The 15,086-nt window shown below is 41.9% G+C and overlaps 1 protein-coding gene across 2 annotated transcripts in view; it reads right to left on the reverse strand.

Annotated features, from left to right (window-relative positions):
* Positions 1 to 441: 441 nt before the first annotated feature.
* The window catches only part of KDM1A (lysine demethylase 1A), a 65,014-nt gene continuing 50,369 nt past the window's right edge, over positions 442 to 15,086 (reverse strand). For both annotated transcript variants that reach the window (XM_023219708.1, XM_023219706.1), the window contains 9 exons: positions 13,037 to 13,171; positions 12,199 to 12,272; positions 10,991 to 11,102; positions 7,038 to 7,170; positions 5,232 to 5,419; positions 4,742 to 4,856; positions 2,530 to 2,657; positions 1,736 to 1,882; positions 442 to 954 (listed from right to left, as the gene is read on the reverse strand). In XM_023219708.1, coding sequence (XP_023075476.1) covers positions 769 to 954; positions 1,736 to 1,882; positions 2,530 to 2,657; positions 4,742 to 4,856; positions 5,232 to 5,419; positions 7,038 to 7,170; positions 10,991 to 11,102; positions 12,199 to 12,272; positions 13,037 to 13,171 — 1,218 coding nt within the window. In that variant the 3' untranslated portion in view covers positions 442 to 768. The remainder of the gene's footprint in view (positions 955 to 1,735; positions 1,883 to 2,529; positions 2,658 to 4,741; positions 4,857 to 5,231; positions 5,420 to 7,037; positions 7,171 to 10,990; positions 11,103 to 12,198; positions 12,273 to 13,036; positions 13,172 to 15,086) is intronic.

A 15,086-nucleotide genomic window follows, 5' to 3' on the forward strand; every position in this document is an offset into this window, starting at 1 on the left:
AGTCCTTGCTCTTATGTAGTGTGCTTCCCAAAATGTACACCAACACCTTTAGTAGAATTGGGAAGTTTTAGCACATACCCATGGAGGGAATCAGGAATAAAGGCAGACTGGTCTCCCAAAGGCTCAAACTTTGTTTCAGCTCTTGTGTTTTATCTTGAAAGTTCATCCAAAGTTTCCTAATACCCATGTTCTTGGCACACCACCACACCCCTCCCCAGCGGGGAAGTCTAGTCCCACTGACTAGGACATCCACTGCTTCTACAGGACCGCCCCCTACCTTATCTTCTGACCTGATCAAACCATTTTTCTCTTTTATATAAATATCTTCCTTATTTAAACATGGAGAAAACATATATTACTATTGTCATAGGATAAACTTGGCATTTCCAAAGGAGTAACGCCCCCACCTTGTATGTAACTCCAACCCAAAGGAACAGACGGGCCAATTTTATATGAAGTTTTATTCTCAAAATATATTAAAAAACAAAAACAAAAACAAAAAAAACACAAGAGACTAAGATGTTACTTCACAGCACTTGCCTCAGTCTTTATGAAGAACACAATTCCAAACTAATAGACAAAGTTCCTCCCTGTGCTCTAGGTCATTCAAAGGAGGCAACCTCCCTTGTCAAATCAGGAGCTCCAGCAGCCGATCAGGAGCCCAGGTGCCAGGGTGGACTTTCTCAGTGGGATCTAGTATTGCTAGAAGAGCCTTGCTTATACGGCAGAAACAGGCACATGGGCCTCTTCTCTTAGAATGTATCTGTCTCACATGCTTGGGGACTGCTGTGCAGGAACACCTGGTGTGGCCTGGCGAGGCAGCGTATACATGGCCCCCAAAAACTGGTCTGCAATTCTTCCTGCTTCTCGCAGCCCACTCAGCAGAGCACCATGCACTGTGGCTGGGTAGTTACGGATTGTATGTTCTCCCGCAAAGAAGAGTCGTGGAATCGGCTGTTTTAGGGGAAAAAGAAAATTGGCAGGCTGCACATACACTTTTATTCTTGTACTTAAATTACTAAATTCCTGTTGACCTTGTAAAGGCTGACCCCCCCAATTACTATCCATCATTCTATCTGAATCTCGCTTATCAGTAGACATTTTCCCAGAATTGACAAGTAGAAATGAAACAATGAAACTCCACCTAGCCTCAGTCCTAAAGTGATGCTTAACGTGTTCTCATCAGTTTAGATACCCAATTCTAGAGCGTCCTTCCCTCAGTACCTTCTGGGAGGGAGCCTCACTACCCTGAAGCACAGGACATTTGGTGATCAGGGACACTTCAGCCTTGCAGCTCAGAGCAGGTCTGGGCTATGACACTGAGGAATTCTTACTGCTCTTGGAGTGGGGTCTGGCATAAGGGTCTAGATAAGGACCCAGGGTTATTTCTCAGGAATGCCCTGGAAGCCCCTAGTAATTGAGACCTTGCAGCAATCCTGTGAGCCATTACAAAATGGAAGTGCAATTAAAAATGGTTTTGTTTTTTAGGGGGAAAACCTGAATAAGGAAAAATGTTATTTGACTTATACTCTGGACTCCTCCATTCTGAATGCAGACTGCCTAGATTTACAAAACCAAATGATGAGAAATCAGAAATGGTGCCATCCTTTTAACTCTGTGCTTGGTTATCTGAAAGGTCCGAAGATAGAATGACTAAAATCTGAAAAAAAAATCAGGGACATCATGAGATCCTGGCCTCTTCCCAAATAAGCCCAGACAGTTTGCCAGTTCTCACCTGTGGGGCACCTGGAATCGAGGGGCCCGGAGTGATGGGCTGAGCCATTAAATCATAGTCATTTCCAGATGATCCTGCAGCAACATAGGAATAAGAGCCCCGGGCCCAGGGATCAGCACGCCAACGAGACACCACAGTTTCCTTGGGCTAAAAGAAAAACCAGGAGCAAAAGTCATTACGATATACCAAGGACAAATCAATCCTTGAAAGGTGGAAAAGCAGTGGTGGGTGGAGATATAAGTGAGAGAAAGAGGGGCAACAGATGTGAGAGCCAGTGATCAAGTGATGAATGCTCTGCTTTAAAACAGATGTAGACAAAAGGACTTCGGACAGGAAGGATGCCTCCATGTTGCCTTCCTGTCTATGAATCCAGAGATCTACACAGGGTTTGGCCTTTACACTCTTTTATAAATTCACAATATGCTTCCCTTCAAAGGAATCCTAAGGGGTTAAAGTATTTCAAAGAACAGGAAAAAGTACCAAGAGGTTCTCTGAAAACTTCCCAGAGATACTCACTGGAGTTTGGCCATTTTGTCTAAAATGTCAGGGGTATGGTGTGACTCTAAAGCCAGAGGAGAAATGTAGCTAACAGCCTTCAGATTCCCCAGCTCTTTGTTCTGGGAGGCTTTTCTGAACCCCATGCTTAGGCCATGAACTCCAAACATTAATATTCATGTAAAGGCACACACCTCAATTCTAGCTTAAACTGTCCTGACCAAGAACATGCTGCAAATACATTAAACCTTGGTTGAGTTTGAACCCTAGATCCCTGCTTACCTCACCTATCTACTTACCTGGGGTACTGCACTGCTACCAAAAATCCCTTTGAGAATGGCCAGGCATCGGCCAACAATCACGTCGTCACTTATGTTTTCCATGATACCAGCAGCTTCTCCTGCCACTAGTGCCAGCAGTATTGGAGCTGGGGAAACAGAAAGGATAATTCTAGGGTTTTCCTACAGACTTTCTTCAAAAACGTCCTTATCAGGCCCCACCTTATTCCTGGTGCTCTGAAATCTGATGACAAGACACACGCAGCACCAATGAAATGCAAAGAGACAAATTATGTTTCTGAAACAGCCTATGGAACTGTAGTCGCCAGAAACCAACCACTAGGAGCTGGCAGACTACAGAGTGAAGTAAGATTCACAGGCACCTCACTGCTTCTAACTTGACAAAATACAGCAGTCCCGAAGATATAATTTCAGATCTTGCTAATAAAAGGGAATTATTAAGCATCCCTTTACTATGGCACAGAATTCTTAACCTTGACTACCTTAGATAGCTTCATGACAATGGCTACCTCCCTTTCAGCCATCCCAGGCCCCTCCAAGCCCAGGACTGTCTTCAGTCACCCATCTGGTGAGTAGTTATGCAACAGACATAGGTGGTAAGCACACTACTAGAAGAGGGGGATAAAAAAGATATAAACTATATACTCCAATAGAGCAACAGATGCAAAATTACACAGATAATTATTAACTGTGATAAAAGCTATGAAGAAAAAGTAGGCTATAGGGAAAAGCATACAGGGTAAATTTAATTCACATTTGGTGCAGTGGAGATGTGTGTGTCCTGGAAGTCTCTGAAATACTGACATTTATGTCAAGACCTGAACGCTGAATGTGAAGAATGTGAAGGAAGTGGGGTCGAGAGGGTGGGGGGAGAAGCAGCCCCCCCAGGCCTAGACCACAGTACATGTAGAGGCTCTGAAGCAGAGAACAGCATGGTGTCTTCCAGGATGTGAGAACAGCGAAATGTGCCTGGAACCTGGGGATGGACAAGGAAGTAGAGATGAGTTAGATAATGAAGAACCTTAGCATGGGCCAAGATAAGGAGTTTGAACATTTTCTTTCAGCAGCAGAAAGTCGCTAAAGGGCCTGGCGCGGTGGCTCAAGCCTGTAATCCCAGCACTTTGGGAGACCGAGACGGGCGGATCACGAGGTCAGGAGATCGAGATCATCCTGGTGAACACGGTGAAACCCCGTCTCTACTAAAAAATACAAAAAACTAGCCGGGTGAGGTGGCGGGCGCCTGTAGTCCCAGCTACTCGGGAGGCTGAGGAAGGAGAATGGTGTAAACCCGGGAGGCGGAGCTTGCAGTGAGCTGAGATCCGGCCACTGCACTCCAGCCTGGGCGACAGAGTGAGACTCCGTCTCAAAAAAAAAAGAAAATCGCTAAAAGAAGCAGGAATAGCAGTAGTAGCTATTGGTAACCATCCAGGCAATAGGTAAGAATGGCTTGGACTGGGAGGTAGGCAATAGAAAAAAGTAAATAGGTTTGCAAGACATTATAAGGCTGGCACTGACAGGACTTGACAGCCTGGATGGGGAAAAGACATGCTGCTGCTGTCAGAAAGCAATGTGCTCAGGGAGCCAAGTTCCCCCTCTGTGAAGTTAGAGGCGCTGGGGTGTGAAAGACCATTCACCACTGGGTAATGAGGAGTAATGGAAAGAACTGGGGATGGGGGGGAAGCCGGTTAGCTGATGTGTCTGCAGTGACAAGGCCAATGTCTTCTTTTTACAGCCTTTTCTGGGAACGAGGTGGTGTACAAATATACTTTAAGTCTACATAGAGTTAAGTCCAATTACAGAAGAAAATAACTGAACAGGAGGTAGGAATTTCTTAAATACATTGTAAGGAAAGCAAGCAAAGAATTGGGGCAAGTCAGTCTGAGAATGAGGAACACAAGCTTCCCCTGGTAGGAAGCCTCCCTGGGCCTGTCCCTCCAGTCTGAGTGGACCTCCAGTAACCTGGGCGTTCAGCCCGTCATGCCACCTACTGCCCTGTCCTAAGGCTGCTTCCCCGCTTACTGTATCCCCACTAAGTTGGGAGCTCCTTGAAGGCAGGTATTTTTACACCCCAGTACCTAGAAGATATTTCAGGAATTGTTTGTTGAGTTAATAAAGAGAGAAATTAAGGCATATATATTGAGAAAACCCAAAATATTTCAAATTCTATATTCCTGTGAGGATATGGAAAAGATTAAAATTAGAAGGCATTTACCTTTATAGAGGTTCCAGAAGAGGAAGAGCTCACCCCTGCTGGCAGTCGTGCTGCCAACATGCCCGAACAAATTGACACTTGGATCCCAGAACACCCGGTCAAAACATAACACCACCTACCGTAAGAAAGAAGCACAGGAGCTAGTGACAGGAGCCAAATAATACTGGCTTCAAGAGACTTCCTTGAAGTCTCTTCTAATCTGCGTTCAAAATAAGCCCAGAAATTCTTATTATTTAGGATGACATTTACAATCCTCTTTTTACAGGCTTGAGTTTGTGAAATGACCCCATAAGAATAAGTCCGTATGAACAGACACTTGATGACAGACTTAGACACTGAAGAGAATCAACTGACATGCCTCAGCCCTGATGTCACAATTGAGAGCATAGCCAAATGCCCAAAAACGTAAGGCCCCCTCCTCACCAAGTAAATGACTAAGACTGCTATTTGTACATTAGATCTGTAGACGGAAGTGTCTAAGGCAAGCTACCTTGTTAAGGTTGCCAAATCCCATCCTTTGGACTGCAGATGTTTTCCACTCAGGGAGAGGTGGCACAAACTGAACAGCTGGTGGCTGCTGCTTCAGCACACCCAGGGGAAGGGTACAGAGAACTGCATCGCATTTATAAATAAAGGTTTGACTCGTGGAGCGGGTATTCACAGCTATCACTTCACATCCTGCAGAGGTTGGGTGGGAAAAGACTAGTGGTGATGAATATGGCACTGATAAGGACATTGAACATTTAGTGTACAACAGATGGACATCCATCTCTCAATTCTCATTTTTCTATTTTCATTACCTTCATGTTTCACATAAGAAAACTGAGGTAGAGGTGAAATAACACATCTAAGGCCACACAGGTAATAAGTGCCAGGATTCAAACCCTCGTAGTCAACTTCAGAATCCTTGATTGTCATCCCCACACTACCCTCCCGATACACTGGTGATCTAGACTAATGAGAGGACCTTACCATTTACTCAAGTTAAGTACATTTAGACCAAAAATAAAGAGTAAAATGCTCATCCCAACAGAACCAATGTCTTCTGACTGTGGTTAGTTGCTCACTATCAACCAACAGAAGAATGCTACAAGAAGGCTGTGATGCAGATCTGGGGGATGCAGCCTAAAACTGCGGAGCGTGCTATGCTTGAGAATGTACAGTCATCCTCAGCTTGTCAGAGTATGAATGAGCTCAAAGCTGACCTCAGAGAGGGTACTGAAATTATGTTAACATCATTTTCCTCATTTCTTTTTTAATGAATGTCTGTTTATATACCATATTTATTTTGAGAGACAGAGATATATATATCTCTGTCTCTCAAAATAAATATGAAAGCTTAGTACATGCTCATTTTCTGTGGCTGCAGAACTAGAGAAAACGGCACAACATCTATTCTCACTGTTCTCCGTCTGCCTGCAAAAGGCTCAAGGCTGCAGATCTTCTCAGCACTGTCAACTAGAAGCTGCCTCTGATGGGAAAGTTAAATGGAAAACTGTTTCACTGATTGTTAGAAAAAACCAAAACATCTGTGGTGATCTCAGTAACTCTAAGGACACGGGCAGCACGGGGTAAGATTGATGGCTATGTCTCCATTTCTCATGCCTACACAGTCACACATGGGTTCTCAGAGAGGGAGATGACTAGCTATCTTGAGGAGTTCAAAACGCAACAGTTGCCTGCACTTTACATTAAATGTAGTCTGAAACCAGCAATAATAATGAGTATTGAGCCTATCCCCATAGCAAGCACAGGGAAACTATCTCTGAAGAAGTCAACTTATTAGCAGGACTGCTCCAGAACTAGGAACCAAACGTAAGCGAATTAGCCCAGCTGAATAGAAAAGGCCAAAATGAATCCAACAACCAAAATGCGGATGGTGAAATAAAAGGGGTGGGTCCTACTGGAGCCCAGGCGCCAAAATCCTGGTATTTATGAATATACTTAACAAAATTAGATCCAAACTCACTGGCTCACCAAAATGGAAAACTTCTTGAGCACTGACATAGTGCTCAAAGGAAATGCTCACTGGGGCATTGCAGATTTCAGATTTTCAGATTAGGGATGCTCAACCAGTAATATCCAACTAGCTCAAATTGGAAACTCTAAAACTTGCTTCAGTTTCCCAGTTTATAAAATGATAAAGTTAGAACCAAAGACTCTATAGGCTCGACTGTCTGTAAATGTATGGTGTCATAGTTTAAACACTCTATCAGGAAATGTACCTGATACCTAACAAAAGATCAGTCCTGTTTCAGGAGAGTTCTCTCTTACCTTTTGTAAAGCAGTGACATACCTGAAGCCGTGTAGCGAACCTGTCGCACTGCTGTATTCAGTTTAATGTCTAGGCCTTCTGCTAAAGCCACAGGCACACATGAGTAGCCATTCCTTACTGTCAGGTGGCTGCCAGTGAACTCAAAGTCATCATCCTAAAGAGGAGAGAAAAGAACATGTTTCCAACCTTTTCTTAATCTGTGTCATTTGCACCTAGTTCTGTACAACAATGAAAACACAAGCTTGTGGAAACAGTCAATATTTTAAGGCAAACTAAGTAACAAACCACTCAGTATTTAGTTAGTTATCAAAGGAAACTGAAGAAAGAAGAGAAAACACCAAAATGTCCCTAAATCTTTGGGCAGTGAGATTAGGGAAGTTTCTTTCTTCCCTGGATTTTTTTTTTTTTCCCCCTGATACAGAGTCTTGCTTTGTCATCCAGGCTGGAGTGCAGTGGCATGATCTCGGCTCACTGCAACCTCAGACTCCTGGGTTCAAGTGATTCTCTTGCCGCAGCTTCCTAAGTAGTTGCTGGGATTACAGGCATGCGCCACCACACCCAGCTAGTTTTTGTATTTTTAGTAAAGACAGGGTTTCACCACGTTGGCTAGGCTGGTCTCAAACTCCTGACCCACCCACCTCAGCCTCCTAAAGTACTGGGATTACAGGCATAAGCCACCACGCTTGGCCTTCCCTGGATAGTTTTTATCATCCCAGTGCAATACCACTAAGTCCGGATCTCCTATGGTGGTTAGGGTAGGGAGGTGGTAGGGGGAATGATAATCTAGGAAATTCAGATGATTAAACATCAAGTGTATTTATCTGGCTCTTGAATACATTACAGACTTGAAGGATATCAGGGTCACAGTCCTGATTACATTTTCTTTTACCTGAGAGCAAAATCCGTTTTTATTCTTTAAATTTACAGGTTTTAAGTTGAGGAAGATTTCCAAAACTAAGTCAGTCAAACTAGATGTAGGTAATCTAGGATCATAAAGAGTGGCCCAAGACAGTCCACACAGTAAAAAAAAGTCAGGATTTGACCTGATTTAGAGATCCCCAAAATGATCTTATTTCTCTGAATTTACTGAAAATTTTTCTGTATAACATTTTTTTTTTTTTTGGTAAGCTAGTAAGGATTTCTAATTTCATGAAATTCTTGGGGAAATTAGATCAAAATGCTGGGCTGACAGCAACACTCTAGTTGAAATCACTCATTTAAAATTTTATACTATTACAAATAGACACAATATTGAAACATCAAATGATAAATCAATGAATAGAAGGGCCTAATTTAGTATTTACATGAAAAATCATAAAGGAACTGGTAGTTCCGCAAGACTTTACCTCTAACAAGTTCAACTCTTCAAATACTAAAAATATCAGATTATTTATAAAGATTAAGAAGTCAAAATATTTTTTTTTTTTTTTCTGAGACGGAGTTTTTGTCTTGTTGCTCAGACTGGAGTGCAATGGCACGATCTTGGCTCACTACAACCTCCGCCTTCCGGGTTCAAGCAATTCTCCTGCCTCAGTCTCCCAAGTAGCTGGGACTACACCACACCGGGCTAATTTTGTATTTTTAGTAGAGATGGGGTTTCACCATGTTGACCAGGCTGGTCTCGAACTCCTAACCTCAGGTGATCCGCCCGCCTTGGCCTCCCAAAGTGCTGGGATTACAGGCATAAGCCACCACGCCCGGCCTGTCAAAATAATTTTTATTAGGAAAATGTAAAATGTAAATTAAAATATATAAGTAAAAATTTAATAATTTACTTCCATACTGGTTTTTTTCCTTTTTTTGAGATGGAGTCTTGCTCTGTTGCCCAGGCTGGAGTGCAATGGCGTGATCTCTGCTAACTGCAGCCCCTACCTCCTGGGTTCAAGCAATTCTCATGCCTCAGCCTCCCAAGTAGCTGGGATTACAGGTGACTGCCACCATGCCTGGCTAATTTTTGTATTTTTAGTAGAGACAGGGCCAGGCTGGTCTTGAACTCCTGACCTCAACTGATCCGCCCGCCTTGGCCTCCCAAAGTGTTGGGTTTAAAAAGGTGTGAGCCACCGTACCCAGCCTATACTGCCTTAAGTCTGGTTAAAGTCTCAGATTTAGAGATTGGTTCAAGAAGCCCTGTGATTTCTCACTTGAAGAGTAAATCACACTGAAATTCAAGAAAAGATGGTATAGCCCTGCCCACTGAGAACTATAAAACATCACTGACATAAATGAAAGAAAACCATTTTTGCAGAAGTACACTGTATTTAAGGATAAGAATACTCAGTATTGTTAAGATGGCAATTCACCCTAAATTGATCTAGAAATTTAATGCACTCATCAAAATCCCAGAAAGTGATTTTCATAGAAATTGACAAGTTGAACTGTTATGAAAATGTGTACCTTAAAATAGCCAAAACAATAAAAAATGAACAAAGTTGGAGAACTTGCAAGACAGTATGATAGTGGCATACGGATAGACATATAAATTAACAGAAAAGACAACCTTAAATACTCATGCTTACATGCCAATTAATTTTCAACAAAGGCGCCAAGACAAACGAAGAAAAGGATGGTGCTGGAATAATAATTACGTAACTATACGGAAAAACATGAACCCTTCACTAACCTTTCCTTATACACAAAAATTAACTCAAAATGGGGTATAGACCTAAACATAAGAGCTAAACCCATACAATTTCTGCAAGAGAACACAGGATAAAATCTTTGTATCTCACGTAAGACAAAGATTTTTTTCAGGATACAAAAAGAACATAGTTTAAAAGAAAAAGTTTATAAATAGGAATGGGAGTCCAAGACTGGAAGATTACTTTAGCCCAGGAGGTCAAGGCTGCAAGGGAGCCACGATCACACCACTCCAGCCTGGGCAACAAAGCAAGACCTTGTCTCAAAAGAAAAAAATTGAAGTAAAACTTTTAACTCTGAGACAGTTTTACAAAATTAAAGACAAGCCACAGATGAGAAGGAAATAAATACTTGCAAAACATAAATCTGAAAAAGGACTTCTGCCTAGAATTTAAAGAACATAATAAACTTCAAACTCATCAACAAGCAGACAATCAGACTTTTTTAATAGGCAAAAGATCTGAGCAGACATTTACTCAAAGATGACACGTGACTGGCTCATAAGCTCAGGAAGAGATGCTCTACATCACTAGTCATCAGAGAAATGCAAAGACTACCATACCTATTAGAATGGCTGACATTTTAAAAATTGGCATTACCAAGATTGGTGAGAATTTGGAGAAAATGGAATTTTCATACACTGTTGGCAGGAAGGCAATTTGGAAAATATTTTGGAAGTTGATTTATAAAGTTAAAAATCCACTTTCCATAGTACCCAGCGATTCCATTCATATTTACTCAAGAGAAAGACATGAACATTCTTAAGCAGCTTCGTTCATTAGAAGTCAAAAAAGGGAAACAACCCAAAAAGCCCACTCAGGCGCCAGTGAAAGGATAAGTGACCTGGGGTGCATCCACACAATGGAATTCTACCAAATAATAAAAAGGAACAAACAACTGATAGAGGCAAAAAAGATGAATCTCAAAAACTTCATGCACATCTCAAAAACTATACTAAGTGAAATACATCACACACAAAAAGCTATGTACTGTATGATTCACTTTATATGAAACTGTAGAATAAACAAAATTACAGTGATAAAGCAAATCCGTGGTTGTCCAGGGCCAGGAGCCAGAGCACGGGGGATTAACTACAAAGGAGCAGGAGAAAACGTTTCAGGATGATGGGAATGTTCTATATCCTGATTGTATGGGGGCTTATGACTGAAATCTGGCAAATCAATAAACTATTCACTTAAAATAGGTGAATTTCACTGTATTTAAATGATGTCTCTTACTAAAGCTGTTTAAAAACACAGATACAAAATTAACTGTTTCTCTTACAATCTCTCTCAAAGACATGTGCAACAAAAAAAAAAACAATAAGGGAAACTTACCTGATCCCAGTGCTTAAGGGAGAGAGTTGAGAGAGGTGTGGCATTAGCAAATTCGAGATTTGCAAAATGCCAATCAAGTATTTGTCTGTCTCTTGATGAGAGATATACATCACTGCAAAAGAACAAAGGAGTACAGGATTATTAAAAGTATCACTAGTTCTCTCAGTGTGATGTAGGTGATCTCAGTAACTGTTGCGGAATCTAAGCCAGGGCTGTGCCTTGTATGAAGAAATTACAAATCAAAAGGTAGCATCTTATCTGTCTTATTGCCCTCTTTATCTCTGATGTCTAGAGCAGTGCCAAGCTCACTATGTAAAGCAAATTACCTGTAGGCCTCATTTGTCTGGGGAAAAAAAAAAAAGAATTCTTCATATGAAATTACCTTATATCATAAAAGCTTATTAGTTGTAAAAAAAAAAAAAGTCTTATATTTTACACACAGCATAGATTCTATAGAAAGGATGGGCAGGCTGGACGTGGTGGCGCATGCCTGTAATCCCAGCACTTTGGGAGGTCGAGGCAGGTGGATCACCTAAGGTCAGGAGTTTGAGACCAGCCTGGCCAACAGGTGAAATGCCATCTAAAAATACAAAAATTAGCTGGGCACGATGGCAGCACCTGTAATCCCAGCTACTCAGGAGGCTGAGGCAAGAGAATCGCTTGAACCCAGGAGGTGGAGGTTGCAGTGAGCTGAGATCACATCACTGCACTCCAGCCTGGCGACAAGAGCGAGACTCCATCTCAAAAAAAGAAAGGATGGGCAGCATCCTTGAATACAGAACAAAACAGATTTACGTGGAGGCTGGATGCAAGTGAAAACATTTCACCAGCATTCACTGTCAAAAACCCAGTGGAAATAAAGTATAATACCCCCCTAGTTCCCCAAATTATGGAAGTATAAAGCAACAGCACCTTCTACCCCCTCAAAAAAGATAATTTCCATCTATTGCATCTTTATCCAAATATCAGATCTTATGGAGAAAGGCTCTCTCTTTAGAAACAATCTGTTTAGGTATCTAGGACACATTAAAATATAGGAGCAGGGGATTTAGAAACTTCACAAGTAGTCACACATTAATTTATTTGACAATTTAAACCACTCACTGAACATAAATAAAAGCTCACTATGATTTGCAATTTTCCTTCTAAATCAAACTGAAAGAACAGTAAAAGCTATCCCTCTGAACTTTTGTGTTTGTTTTCCTTACCTTGGGGGATTTGCTTCCAATTCTTGAAGTTTTTCTTCTAGCTTTCCTTGTGTTTCAGCTAATTCATCATATTCCTGATAAAAATTAAGTGAATCTGAGTTATCTTCAAGGGTCAGATATCCACCTAGTTTCTTTATACCACAAAACATAAGGTCTGGATCATATTTCCTCTTCAGATCACGTATAGGAAGTGTGGCTCAATTTTAGGCTGGGGTTAGATAGAGCTCAGAGATTTTTGTTTTTGGAGACAAGTTACAATTGGGGGCCTGGAATATTAGGGGGAGGCAGGGCGCACACAGGAGAAAATAATAGAAGAAACATATTAGTGTGCTACAAAGTGGGGATGAAAAATCATAGCAAGTACCATTTCATAAGCATGCCATGTCCCTGGCACTGGGTAAGCATTTTATACATAATTGTATTTAAGCTTCACAATTACCCTACAAGGTAGGTGTTAAGACCATGTTACAGATGAGGCAATTAAGGAGTCCAAGGTTACATGGCTCGAGACTCCAAGTTAGGGATTTGAATCAGACAGTTTGACCCCAAATGACTCTGAAGTCCATGTTTAATACTCTTACTCTAAACTGTTATGGCTAAACTGAGATTTAAGATAAAATGATGAGATTATTAAGACAGGATAAGAATTCTGCAGGACAAGCAGGTCTTAAACCAAACTAACCCATTAAATCCCCATGGCTCATTATGTACCAAATCGTCTTCATTGCACTGAAGGCACTTGTGATTGGCTAGTAGCTCTCTTTTCCAAAATTCCCCAGATCTGTGCTATTTCTTAGGATTCCAAGTAAAACCAGTTAGGCCTGTATGTATACCACACCTTGCATAGGGCGGTCAGATCCCTGTGTTTGCTTTTCACTAAGAACTCAGCAGTAATATCTCTGGGTGGCTTTACTTCAGATGCTTCTTTGTATTGCTGATGGAGTTCTTTAATTTTCTCTTTCAAATTTACCATCTAAGAAGGAAAAGCACAAATTTATCACTCCAGATAGTAATGTAGTTTATGTCTGTATCACATGTACCCTTTTTTGGCTCCTCAAAACTGCTATCACAACAAAACAGGGCTACAGTGCAAGGTCCTTAGAATTCTTAAATACTTGTTCTAACCTACATCATTCCATCTGGGAAACAGGAAAGAAATCTTATAGGGCTTGACATAAAGGTACCACAACTCTATCTGCTAAGTAAGATCAGTGCTGCCTTTTAAAATGAATGAGAAGGATGAGGAGTGTCCCATTAATTTAAATAAACAAACAAAAAACCCAGTATTGAAATAAATGTAATACCCACAGAAAAGAAAATATCGCTATTGTGACTTGAACTTATTTTCGGAAACAAATTGTCATAATTTTTTTTTTTTTTTTTTTTGAGACAGAGTCTCACTCTATTGCCCAGGCTGGAGTGCAGTGGCGCGATCTCGGCTCACTGCAAGCTCCGCCTCCCGGGTTCATGCCATTCTCCTGCCTCAGCCTCCCAAGTAGCTGGGACTACAGGCGTCCGCCACCACGCCCGTCTAATTTTTTGTATTTTTAGTGGAGATGGGGTTTCACCATGTTAGCCAGAATGGTCTCAATCTCCTGACCTTGTGATCTGCCCGCCTCGGCCTTCCAAAGTGCTGGGATTACAGGCGTGAGCCATCGCGCCTGGTCCTATAGTGTTTTTTAAATATGTAAAAGGTCAAATAACTTTTTTTTTTTTCTAAGAGACGGAGTCTTGTTCTATCACCCAGGCTAGAGTGTAATGGCACAATCTCAGCTCACTGCAACCTCTGCCTCCCAGGATCAAATGATTCTCATGCCTCAGCCTCCTGAGTAACTGGAATTACAGGTGTATGCTACCATGCCCAGCTAATTTTTTGTATTTTAGTAGAGAATGGGTTTCACCATTTGGCCAGGCTGGTCTCGAGCTCCTGACCTCAAGTGATCCACCTGCCTCAGCCTCTCAAAGTGTTGGGATTATAGGCGTGAGCCACTGTGCCTGGCCAAAGAATCTTAAGGAACCATTCTTAATGTTAGCTTTTTTCAGGTTTCTGATGATACTACACAGGCCAAGAGTGACAAAGCCTGAGACTGGGCACCCTATAGGTATCCTGCCACTTGGCAGTTCTTAAGTCACTCTTCTCATTTCATCCTTACCACAATCCATGAAGACTGTGAGCTGGAGACCTCTTCATCAGACCGGATGAAGAAATGAGGCACAGTGAGAGTGAGGCAAGAGTCCAGTCACAGGCACACCCAGAGTATGCACTATAAAGGCCCCCTCCAGGGGCTATTTTCTCCCTAAGCTCATGTGACCTTTGCAGCTGGCAGGGTGAGGAGAAACAAATGGTTGGACTTTAATGCTCTGGAGCCCGGGGCGCTGGAAAGTGGTGGCAGAGAAGAGTCCTAACAGTTCAGCCCTGGGGAACAGAGGTGGGGGTGGTGGCAACTCAAGAGAAGTAATTATGCCAATGAACTGGCTGCTGATTTGTCGGTCTTCACCAATGGAAACTTGGCTCCAGTACAGCTAATCTCCTGCTAGTCCTAGAATTCAGCCGAGGGCACTGGATAGCTTTAGAATGGCTAAACCAAGCTTGTCCAACTCGTGGCCCAGGACAGCTTTGAATGCAGCCCAACACAAACTCATAAACTTTCTCAAAACACTGAATTTTCTTTTCTTTTCTTTCTTTTTTTTTTTTTAAAGCTCATCAGCTGTCATTAGTGTTAGTGCATTTTATGTGTGGCCCAAGACAATTCTTCTTCTTCCAATGTGACTGAGGGAGGCCAAAAGATTGGACAACCCTGAGCTAAAGGGAACCAGAAAAGGAGGAAACATCTATTTCCTCTGGTAACATTTATCAATAATGCCACACCGAAACACTGACAGATAAA

This window comes from Piliocolobus tephrosceles, chromosome 1, assembly GCF_002776525.5.
Source record: "Piliocolobus tephrosceles isolate RC106 chromosome 1, ASM277652v3, whole genome shotgun sequence".
Lineage (NCBI taxonomy): Eukaryota > Metazoa > Chordata > Mammalia > Primates > Cercopithecidae > Piliocolobus > Piliocolobus tephrosceles.